At 44.2% G+C, this 11,050-nt stretch overlaps 7 protein-coding genes across 9 annotated transcripts; 3 read left to right on the plus strand and 4 right to left on the minus strand.

Annotated features, from left to right (window-relative positions):
• Positions 1-17: 17 nt before the first annotated feature.
• LOC6532771 lies at positions 18-568 on the plus strand. The gene is made up of 3 exons (XM_002093477.4): positions 18-170; positions 231-370; positions 430-568. The coding sequence occupies exons 1-3, from the start codon at positions 144-146 to the stop codon at positions 551-553; spliced, it is 291 nt and encodes a 96-aa protein (XP_002093513.1). The 5' UTR covers positions 18-143; the 3' UTR covers positions 554-568.
• A 39-nt stretch (positions 569-607) lies between these two features.
• Positions 608-2,097, minus strand: LOC6532772 (cell wall protein IFF7). Of its 3 annotated transcripts, XM_039373490.2 has the most exons (5): positions 1,947-2,097; positions 1,680-1,892; positions 1,574-1,622; positions 950-1,493; positions 608-894 (listed from the first exon to the last, which is right to left on the minus strand). In XM_039373490.2, exons 1-5 carry the CDS (start codon positions 2,085-2,087, stop codon positions 774-776), a joined length of 1,068 nt encoding a protein of 355 aa, XP_039229424.1. In that variant the 5' UTR covers positions 2,088-2,097; the 3' UTR covers positions 608-773. The 3 variants fall into 3 exon arrangements, with proteins under 3 accessions (XP_039229424.1, XP_039229426.1, XP_039229423.1); XM_039373492.2 differs by having other exon boundaries at positions 950-1,367; positions 1,680-2,097; XM_039373489.2 differs by having other exon boundaries at positions 1,680-2,097.
• LOC6532774 lies at positions 2,026-4,767 on the minus strand. Its single transcript, XM_002093480.4, has 2 exons — positions 3,012-4,767; positions 2,026-2,867 (listed from the first exon to the last, which is right to left on the minus strand). Exon 1 carries the CDS (start codon positions 4,715-4,717, stop codon positions 3,047-3,049), a length of 1,671 nt encoding a protein of 556 aa, XP_002093516.1. The 5' UTR covers positions 4,718-4,767; the 3' UTR covers positions 2,026-2,867; positions 3,012-3,046.
• Positions 2,198-2,806, plus strand: LOC6532773. The gene is made up of 2 exons (XM_002093479.4): positions 2,198-2,254; positions 2,381-2,806. The coding sequence occupies exons 1-2, from the start codon at positions 2,234-2,236 to the stop codon at positions 2,804-2,806; spliced, it is 447 nt and encodes a 148-aa protein (XP_002093515.1). The 5' UTR covers positions 2,198-2,233.
• Positions 4,768-5,364: 597 nt separating the features above from the next.
• Positions 5,365-9,053, plus strand: LOC6532775 (heat shock protein 83). The gene is made up of 2 exons (XM_002093481.4): positions 5,365-5,557; positions 6,486-9,053. The coding sequence occupies exon 2, from the start codon at positions 6,486-6,488 to the stop codon at positions 8,640-8,642; it is 2,157 nt and encodes a 718-aa protein (XP_002093517.1). The 5' UTR covers positions 5,365-5,557; the 3' UTR covers positions 8,643-9,053.
• LOC6532776 (UPF0235 protein C15orf40 homolog) lies at positions 9,036-9,615 on the minus strand. Its single transcript, XM_002093482.4, has one exon. The coding sequence runs from the start codon at positions 9,509-9,511 to the stop codon at positions 9,089-9,091; it is 423 nt and encodes a 140-aa protein (XP_002093518.2). The 5' UTR covers positions 9,512-9,615; the 3' UTR covers positions 9,036-9,088.
• A 212-nt stretch (positions 9,616-9,827) lies between these two features.
• On the minus strand, positions 9,828-11,028 carry LOC6532777 (stress-associated endoplasmic reticulum protein 2). Its single transcript, XM_015194115.2, has 3 exons — positions 10,931-11,028; positions 10,695-10,811; positions 9,828-10,392 (listed from the first exon to the last, which is right to left on the minus strand). The coding sequence occupies exons 2-3, from the start codon at positions 10,776-10,778 to the stop codon at positions 10,282-10,284; spliced, it is 195 nt and encodes a 64-aa protein (XP_015049601.1). The 5' UTR covers positions 10,779-10,811; positions 10,931-11,028; the 3' UTR covers positions 9,828-10,281.
• Between the last annotated feature and the right edge of the window lie 22 nt (positions 11,029-11,050).

The following is an 11,050-nucleotide window of genomic DNA, read 5'->3' on the forward strand; positions in this document are numbered from 1 at the left end:
ATAAACGTACGCAATAAACATTAAATACATTGCCAAAGCGTACCGAGATAAACGATGCTACAGATTAAATCCTACTGGTATTTAAAGGCCACTTTGGTGCTCCAAGGTTTCAGTGTGCGAAGTGTAGCAAGGTTATATCGACAATGTGGACGAGTCTAATTATATCACTGGTAACTATGCAAGGACTGCCGTTGGATCCACATCCTCAATCAAATGAATCCACCCAATAGCTCCTGGTTCACTGCCTGCTAGCTGTGCCAGCTCCTGCACCAAAGGATCTGGACGCGGCATCCTGGAGTGCGGATGAGGCGTGTCGGGAAGCGGGTAAATCGGGGATGATTGCGAACCAGAATGACTCCACATGCGCCACGTAAGCAACTCTACTGATTATACAGATTACCACGTACTAAAATGGAAATTTACTCACAGCTACGTCTATTGTTATGTAGTCAATGACTCAACGATGGCACTAATTAAAAGTTGCAAGAGCGGGCAATTCTTTGATGCCGATCGCAAATTCTGCAGTATCAGCAAGCCAACGGGATGTGTGTAAAATGTGGAAGCTTTAGAATACATAGTTATATGCTAGAATAGTAGTACACTAGTCTTTACATGTGTATGTATATTAATTTATTGCTTTAAAATAAAAAATAATATTAATATAAAAGTACGAATTTTCCCAGTTACTTAGCCAATCGAAATTCTTGACAGAATCGCGTTATTAATGGATAATAGAAAGATATATGCATAGAGTTTCCTGTAATCGTTTTAACTTAGCAATTGCTCGGTCGTGTGGATTGACAGGCCTCTGTATCTGAGTTGTAGTATTCGTTGGTGTTGCAATAATAAAGCCAGCCCAGATAATCCAGACTCAATTTATAGCAGTAGACATACCTAGAAAAACCAACACTTAAGACCATTGCATACTGAAGTTGATAAATATACTTGCATCTGGCACGTTGTATCGTTCTCCACTCGAAAGTATCCTTTGGCCTTCAACTTTGCACAATAGGCGTTGGGATCTATTTCCGAAGGTACTGTAGTTTGGGTACTCGAATCCGTGCTGGTGGCAGATGTGGTTGAATCTGTGGTAAGCTCGGTTGTAGTTGAATCTGTACTCGATTCGGTAGTCAGTTCGGATGTGGATGAATCGGAACTGGAATCAGTAGTCGTTGCAGCAGTAGTAGTAGTTGTTGCATCCGTACTCGAATCAGTTGTAAGTTCAGATGTAGTTGAATCTGTACTTGATTCGGTACTAGTTTCAGAAGTAGTAGAATCTGAAGTGGATTCGGTAGTCAGCTCAGATGTAGTAGAATCTGAAGTGGATTCGGTAGTCAGCTCAGATGTAGTAGAATCGGTACTCGAATCTGTAGAAAATTCGGAAGTGGTTGAATCAGTGGTGATCAAGGATGTTGTGGGTTCAGTCATTGTAGAATCGCTGGTTTCAGCTGTAGTGGATACTGTTGAGTCTGTAGTCTCTAGGGTACTTGAATCTTACAGTTCAAAGTACAAGGTAATAAAACCGCAGCCAATAAACCCATTAAAAAGAGAGATATGTGCCATATTTACCAACCTGTTACAATATCCGTTGTTGACGTAGAAGTGACTGTGGCACAAGCCGGCTGTGGGAAAAGAAGTGTGAGAATTGGCAAGTCTCTGCGGAGTTAACTTAATCTCACTTCCGCTGAGGTCATGGGTGCACAGAATCCCTGTAGGACGCAGTAGTACCCATCGCGGCAGTTTTGGACCGCATCTTGGTCGACGGTGCCTTGATCGAAGCAAAACCCATAGGCAGTCTCATTGACACACGCATATTGTCCATTTGTCGAGGAGCAGTCGGAGCAATCGGACTGCCCAAAAGCCCATTTCGAAATCGAGAGGAGTAGGAGAAGCTGGAATAGACGAAATGAATTACTTTCTTGTGGTTCACTGCTCCCTCGACTCACCTTTAGGGTAATGTGTGCCGGCATAGTTTGTCTGTTTGCCGGGAAGAGCAACTTACTTGTGATGGCTGGCCAAGTGCCAATTCTCTTTATAGAGCCTAAGCCTAAGACCACACCCTCAGTTAGCGTTTGCTTGGCGCCCATAAAAAGATAACCAGCTATTCTTATTACCCAAGGCTCCCAAATTTTACGGTGCCATAGAACAAAATTCGGCACGGCTGCCAAAATGTACAAATAAGACTGGCACTTAGCTGTCTGATCATTCGCAGAAGCTCCACACAGTTGTGAAGATGTACAAATTGCTTGGTTTGGTAAGTTTTTTAAAAACCCTTACATTAGTTTTAAAACAAAGTTGGTTTTCTATTTTAAAAGTTGGCTTTCGAGTTGTAAAAGTTCATCACTGAAGGGTTTGTACCACATTCCTTACATACTTTCAGATTGCCTTGACAGCTTTGGCAGCCTTGCCAATCGCTTGGATCCAGGCAGACTGTGATGTGTGCCAAACGAATGGAGCCTCCTGCATCAACCAGACCGCATACAACTTGTGCTTCGGCGGCACTGAGCCGAATACCAACCAGACCTTTGTCTGCACAGATGGCCTGGTGTGCACGGACCAGCCCGTGATCTGTTTCCAGAGGAGCGAAACTCCTGCCAGCTGTGGCGATACGGATAGCTGTGGCCAGTGTGCTCCCAATTACACATTCGCCTGCACCTCGCGCTCCACATTCGCCTTCTGCTTTGGCGCCACAACGCCCACAAATGTGACGGGAAGCTGCCCGGATGGTTACTTCTGCGACGCATCCACCCAGGAGATCTGCGTCACCACGGCCACCGATGACTCCATCATCTGCCACTTGACTTAACTGTGGTATTTATATAGTGTACCAAGCATATAAATACTTGCATTTGCTTAGTAATATTTTGCTTTTGTCAAGAATTAATTTGGTAATAAATATAAATTCGTTATTAGATTTTAAAGCGTTTTTAATGAAAACTTATTTTATTAGATGTATCGGAACTGATAAAATGCTTTAAACTAAATCATCAAATAATTTATTAATAAAATACCTTTAAAATGACCAAGCCAATAATGGCAAAATAGACTATAAGTCAAGAAACTCTTCCGAATCGTCTGTTTTCTTTTTTTCCAGCCAGGAGCGTGCCATCCGAATCGAGGGCAAGCGGAAGCGCCACTCGTCGCAACAGTACTTGTACACCTCATCACCCAGTTGGAGTAGCTCTGTGGCAAACTCTTGCTCGTCATCCTTCCAAGTGCGATCCTCAGAGCCGCCAAACATTTCCATGCGCAGCAAGGCGGCCATCGTGGGTCCCACGTATTTCTTTATGGCCATGTAAAGCTGAGGTTTGCTCATGGAGATGGCAGCGGGTTTGATGGGAGCTGGAGCCTTTGGGAGTTCCGCTTGCCGTTGTTTCAGTTTGGCATTTTCCTCCGACAGCTTGTCAAACTCGGCCTGTAGGGTATCATAGTCCTGAAGAAGCTTTTCCCGCAGGGCATCTTCGGAGGAAGATGGTTTTTCATCTGGTGCAGACTCGTCCTCACTGTCAGTACTTAGTAATGTGTTCTCTTCAAGGTTTAGAAAAGGTTCAGATAAGGTTTCGGAAATGGGCTCACTACTTTGAACATTTTCTTTGCTAGGACAAGGATTAATATTGGTTGATTGGGTGGGTTTCTCAAATTTCTGAGTCTGCTTCTGCTCATCCCAGAATTTCTCTTGCATTTGTCTATTTCGGTTTAATATGAAACTGTTCTCAGCCATTTGTGCTTCTTGGAGTAGCTTCTTTTTCTTAGCCTGTTCCTCGGTAACTTGCTCTTCATTCAGTTTATCGGCATCACCTTCCTGCATGCCACGTTTTTTAACCACAGTCCTCTTACTTGACCGGTACTCGTTTTTAGTGGGGATTTGCTTTACTTGACATATATCGCCAAGCTTTGGTATTTTAATAACGTCAATAATACAACTTGTCGGTTTACGATGCTTTTCTGCTTCCTTAATGACTGTTTGCATCATGCTTAATTCATCAGTCTGTTCTTGTAGGAGCTGCTCTTCAAGCAGAGGCAAGGCAATCTCGCTTGTTGGTTGACTCTTGACTGGCCTTTTAATCAATTTAATGCCCAATGAAGGCTGCAGTTGACTTATAATATCTATAATGTTTTGAGGCATAACCGAATCGCTTGTTGATGTTGTAGAGCTCGTAGTTGCCACCGCTGATTTCTCCTTGCTTACACACGACTGCTCCTGTTCCGTATCCAGATTACCGGAAACTTCGTCGACTTCGCTTTCTTTTTGGTGTTCTTCCTCCTCTCTCAAGTCAACTATATTTGGTTTCTTAATAACCTCTACATTCTGTGTATCACCATCCACGAATCCCAGAGGACACTCGAAATCCTTGGGCGGTATTAGGTGGGACTGCTTAGGAGGCGTCAGCTTCACGAGCAGAGCTTCCCCGTTCTGGTCGAGATTTGCAAAGTCCAGTGCCAGATCCCTGTTGATCCTGAACAAAGTGGGCGTCTGCATGGGAATGAGTCTGTCCATTTTGTAGTTCATGAAGCATTCCACACGGAAGTGCCGGGCACAAACTGTTTTGGCTCCCAGTTTGCTCGGCGGTGCATTCGAAACATCAGGGTTTGAACAGTGCCTCATCCAGTCCTTTAACCTTTTCGGATCCTTAACGGGGAACTTAAAAAAGTGCATATTGGGGTTGCGGCTAGAACTGACCGGACAATCACGAAAACAACACTTTGTGCCGCCCATTTGTTCAAATATAAACAAACTAATTTTATGTTCTTTAGTGGTGGAAAAGTTAAGGTCAGCTGCAGATATCGATAGGAGTTATCGATATGTGAATTTACCAAAACGAAATGATCAACGATTTGATACCTCTTAATTCGGGTAAAAAACCGTTGACAATGGGTTATGGGTTTTGATTTATTTATTCAATAATGGAATAAAAAGATTTTACCAAATAAGGATTGACCCAGATAAACACTGAAAACTCCGTCGATATTTGATAGTCCGGTGGACAAAAATAAACATAAACATTGTACAATAAAATAAATCAGATCATAAGCTAGACATTTTTAAATTAATTTGTTTTTAAAACAAAACAAATAAGTTAAGTTGAAAAAATTAAATTGTCGCTCTATTTGAATACAATACAAACCTAGTGGCCGTTTTTGTAACCAATGGTGTTATTTTAAGCAGTCCAAGTGGGCCGTGGTCAATCGTTCCGACCATTTAGACGAGTTTCCATCAAACATAGTTCAGTACAATTTTTGAATTCGCCCGCACAGGTTGCGCTCTTTTCGACCGTATTACAACACTGATCTCCCTGAGTACGCACAGGAAATTGCATCCCTGGCATCTGGAAGCCTCTAGAAGTTTCTAGACTCTTCGAGTTCGGGTCGGATTTTTCTATAAAAGCCGACGCGCGTCGTTTGCCGGTTCGAGTCTTAAAAAAATTTCGTGAGGTGTGCGTCGTTACAGCAAGCAGCGTCTGAAGTTTTGTGAATTTCCAATTCTATACAAAGCAAAGTGAAAATATCTGTATTTTTACCTTTATTCTGTGAATAGAACGAAAAACATACATACAAGGTGAGTAATGCAGAAAGAAAGAGTGCATCATTTTTTTTTTAGTGACAATGGTTAATTTGTGCATTTTGCGTGGTCCTCTGCATCTCGAATGTTCTTGACCCAAATGTATGATATCGATTTTAAAGTTCTAGAAGCCAAGTTAAACAAATATTCGTTTTATATATTAATGCAAGAGCCTTTTAGTGTTAAATCGACTTATGCCGCTCTTTTTAGGGGTGACAACGTGCAAAGTAACACAAAATGCCGGTTTTTTTATTTTTCGTCGTTCGAGAATGTTCTAGGGGTTGCTATGTATCAGCATGAATTAAACATCATGCCAAATAGGCATACTAATTATAAATGACTTTCCTTCATTTACAATTACACGTGCTTTCTTTGCATTTCCAATTTAAATTGCACATGTCACACACACACACATGCAGGCCAATTACCAATACTTCGAAATAAAAGCGTGGCGTCAGTCATTAGATTTTTATATTTTTATTTGATATTGGCTCCATTTTCAAGTTGGTTGCCAGACCGATTAGTTTTCCTTGGGCTTCTAGACGTTTCCACTAACTTCCTTGGTGATGTACGAATTTTCAATGCAATGCTCACTCACACACACAGACAAGAGTGTGTCACAGCAGGGGTAGAAAAAGTAGAAACCGACCAAACTCCGCATAATGAAAATATTTCAACTTTAAACATGCTTTAAAGACGACAATAGAGTAAGCGTTGCATAAGATTAAACTTCTTAACTCTATTTTACGCTTGGCAAAGTGAATGCTATAATATCGACCACCACTGTGTTGGTACATGCGCATGTTAAATGAGGCATGTGCTAAAGAGGAGGAGGGAAAAGAATAAAACGGAGGGCAGCTGCTGTTCACTGATGTTTCAGCCACAAACTAGAACTAATCCTAATCCTTCTGTAAATCCATTGCAGATGCCGGAAGAAACAGAGACCTTCGCATTCCAGGCTGAGATTGCTCAGCTGATGTCCTTGATCATCAACACATTCTACTCGAACAAGGAGATCTTCCTGCGTGAGTTGATCTCGAACGCTTCCGATGCTCTGGACAAGATCCGCTATGAGTCTCTTACCGACCCCAGCAAGCTGGACTCCGGCAAGGAGCTGTACATCAAGCTGATCCCTAACAAGACGGCTGGTACCCTGACCATCATCGATACCGGTATCGGTATGACCAAGTCCGACTTGGTTAACAACTTGGGAACCATCGCCAAGTCCGGAACCAAGGCCTTCATGGAGGCTCTGCAGGCTGGCGCCGACATTTCCATGATTGGTCAGTTCGGTGTGGGTTTCTACTCCGCCTACCTGGTCGCCGACAAGGTGACTGTCACCTCCAAGAACAACGATGATGAGCAGTACGTGTGGGAGTCCTCTGCCGGAGGCTCCTTCACCGTCCGTGCCGACAACTCTGAGCCCCTGGGCCGCGGCACCAAGATCGTGTTGTACATCAAGGAGGACCAGACCGACTATCTGGAGGAGAGCAAGATCAAGGAGATTGTCAACAAGCACTCCCAGTTCATTGGCTACCCCATCAAGCTGCTCGTAGAGAAGGAGCGCGAGAAGGAGGTCAGCGATGATGAGGCTGATGATGAGAAGAAGGAAGGTGATGAGGAGAAGAAGGAGATGGACACCGATGAGCCCAAGATCGAGGATGTTGGCGAGGATGAGGATGCCGACAAGAAGGACAAGGATGCCAAGAAGAAGAAGACCATCAAGGAGAAGTACACCGAGGATGAGGAGCTGAACAAGACCAAGCCCATCTGGACCCGCAACCCCGATGATATCTCCCAGGAGGAGTACGGCGAGTTCTACAAGTCCCTGACCAACGACTGGGAGGACCATCTGGCTGTCAAGCACTTCTCCGTGGAGGGTCAGCTGGAGTTCCGTGCTCTGCTCTTCATCCCCCGTCGCACTCCCTTCGATCTCTTTGAGAACCAGAAGAAGCGCAACAACATCAAGCTGTACGTGCGTCGTGTCTTCATCATGGACAACTGCGAGGACCTCATCCCAGAGTACCTGAACTTCATGAAGGGAGTGGTCGACTCCGAGGATCTGCCCCTCAACATCTCCCGTGAGATGCTGCAGCAGAACAAGGTTCTGAAGGTGATCCGCAAGAACCTGGTCAAGAAGACCATGGAGCTGATTGAGGAGCTCACCGAGGACAAGGAGAACTACAAGAAGTTCTACGACCAGTTCAGCAAGAACCTGAAGCTGGGTGTGCACGAGGACAGCAACAACCGTGCCAAGTTGGCCGACTTCCTCCGTTTCCACACCTCCGCTTCCGGCGACGATTTCTGCTCCCTGTCCGACTACGTGTCGCGCATGAAGGAGAACCAGAAGCACGTCTACTTCATCACTGGCGAGTCCAAGGACCAGGTCAGCAACTCTGCCTTCGTTGAGCGCGTCAAGGCCCGTGGCTTCGAGGTGGTCTACATGACCGAACCCATCGATGAGTACGTCATCCAGCACTTGAAGGAATACAAGGGCAAGCAGCTGGTCTCTGTCACCAAGGAGGGTCTGGAGCTGCCTGAAGATGAGAGCGAGAAGAAGAAGCGCGAAGAGGACAAGGCCAAGTTCGAGAGCCTGTGCAAGCTGATGAAGTCCATTCTGGACAACAAGGTCGAGAAGGTGGTGGTGTCCAACCGCCTGGTGGATTCGCCCTGCTGTATTGTCACATCGCAGTTCGGCTGGTCCGCTAACATGGAGCGCATCATGAAGGCCCAGGCTCTGCGTGATACCGCCACCATGGGCTACATGGCTGGCAAGAAGCAGCTGGAGATCAACCCCGATCACCCAATTGTGGAGACTCTGCGCCAGAAGGCCGATGCCGACAAGAACGATAAGGCTGTCAAGGATCTGGTCATCCTGCTGTTCGAGACCTCTCTGCTGTCCTCTGGATTCTCCCTGGACAGTCCTCAGGTGCACGCCAGCCGCATCTACCGCATGATCAAGCTGGGCTTGGGAATCGACGAGGACGAGCCCATGACCACCGAAGATGCCCAGAGCGCCGGAGATGCCCCCTCACTGGTTGAGGACACCGAGGACGCTTCCCACATGGAGGAGGTCGATTAAGCGACCAGTCGACACAAGCAACCAAAATTCATTCTATCACTCGCATTCACATACACAATTTACTTGCGTTTCGAACTTTTATACTGAGTTTACTACGGCCGAGTTAAATTTTGTATTCATTAACATTTTGCCGCGTTATAAGCGACAGACAGACATACGCTTAACTCATACACAACCAAGAATAACTCGTTAAATGGTTAGGTTCCCACAGAACATTCAAGAGCAGTTGTCGTTTTAAGAACTTATAATTTAGAATCCAAGTAATTTATGTATAAAAACTAAAGACTACATACGCGCTCTAGTTGGTATAGCTATATAAAGAATCGAGTATATATATAATTAAGGTTTGATGACCCGATCGATGATAAACATAAAACCAAATAAACAAGCAAATGTGTTTTAAAAATCAAAGTTCTGATTGAGTATTTATTGGGAAACTGGCAAATCTATGAATCGGATTCTTTGCGCAGCAGCTGCTCAATGGCCTCCACCGTGGACACACCTTTGGTTATCATTATTATCTTGTTGCGTGATCGAGATCCCTTGTCCAGAGAAACGTCGCTCTTTCGAAGACCCAAAACTTTCGAGAGGAACTTGACCAGTTCCGCGTTGGCTTCTCCCTCGCTGGGCGGTGCGGCGATTTGGACGCCTACTCCTTCCAGGCCAATTCCTGTGATTCCGTTCTGCTTAGCACCCGGCTTGGCCAGAATTTGTATGCATATATTGCCGCTCTTGTCGACTGAAATCGGACTGGCTTCCTTAGCCGGCGTCGATTTTGCATCGCTTTTCGCACTTTCAACGGCGGCCTTTGATTTCCCCTTGTTCTTTGACATTATTTGGGCGTTGACCGATGTAAACAAGCGGCGCATTAGCTTTTTGGCAATTATTTTAAATAATTTTTAAGTTTAAATGCATTTTAATAGCAACTTGTGGTAAATTTACTTAAGTCTATCAGCGTCTATCAGCTGATTTTTGGGCAAAACCAGGGTTGCCGCACAAATAGGGATGAGCATAACTCGTGAGTGAAAAAACACAAACAAAAAAAAATATTTTGAGATTTAAATTTTTTTAATTCCATTTACTTTGATTCGTTTTCAATTATTACTTAATGATTATTTAAACGGAGTAAAAAGTTTCCGTAGGCCCAGATTTAAAGAAAACCACAGGTATTAAAACAAAATTTCATTAGGTAAAAAATTATCATATATTCATCATTGTTATGTACTCATAGTTTCTTCTCTACACGTCTTTGCATTAGAAAACAACGCTTTAACACTTTGCACTATTTAAAACTGCGCCGAGAAGCATCTTAAAAATGCATTTATCGCCTATAAATGATCGGGGATCATTATTCAGTTGATTTTGTTGTGTGAGTGCTTAGGAGAAAATTGCAGGAATGCACATTGCAGAGCTTACAGTTAAATTAATTAATGCAAAATGCTTTAAATGGACTTAAAATTTGTGTGTGTTTTTATAGGAGTAGATATTGCAGACACGAAAATAAAGCCAAGTGGTTTGGGGTCATCCTCTGGTTGCACATGTTGCCGGGGACTATTCAGCTAGGGAAGGTGTTAGTAGTAGCAAGTGGAGGTTCCGGAAAGGTCTATTATCTTCCTCCAGATGCGGCTGGAGCTTTTCCTTACGCGGCGCGTATCGACTGAATGATCTGGAATATGGCAGAGCCGCAGACCACAAAGATGAACAGCGCCAGGAGCCATGGACCCACGGGATATTGTCCCTCTTTCGTTTTCTGCAAAGTAAAATATTTCAGATTAGCTTTGACTTCATGTGTATTGCATTAAGAGATTAGTGGAAATCGTCAATGGGATGGCAACATCTAATCAGAATTTCCAGAAGTGCCGATAACACTGTCATACACACGCCAGCCTCCGCACACATACAAACATGCATGCATATGACCAATAATAAAATCAATGACGGCGTGGCACTTTTCACCATTGATTATCGAGCAATTCTAATCGCAATTTTGCTGTTATCTCCACTTTCCCCTAATCAGAGTGGTTTTAACTAATAGTTTTAAGCGAAACTTACCGAAGATTTGGGTACATTGCCACGCATTGTCACATATTTGCTGGCCTTCTCGTTGGCGACGCGCATTCTCTGTGGTGGAGCCATTTTCTTGTGTTGTTGTTGTGAAGCACAATTGCACTGAAATTCGTAAATTAATTGATTGTTAATTGGTTGAGCTGCAGCTTGCGTGCAATTGATCACTTTAAAATGAAACCGAACAAGCTGTGGCTTTGCAGTTGCCCGAGAAAACACCGTACCTCTCAGCCCAAAAATAACAAAACGAATGAGAAAGCGACGACACGACACGTATACTGCCAGGGCTGCATTGGGCAGGGCTGCAAACGATGGCTGCCAGGGATGCAGAGTACCATTCAACC

Source organism: Drosophila yakuba, chromosome 3L (genome assembly GCF_016746365.2).
Source record: "Drosophila yakuba strain Tai18E2 chromosome 3L, Prin_Dyak_Tai18E2_2.1, whole genome shotgun sequence".
In the NCBI taxonomy this organism is placed as follows: domain Eukaryota; kingdom Metazoa; phylum Arthropoda; class Insecta; order Diptera; family Drosophilidae; genus Drosophila; species Drosophila yakuba.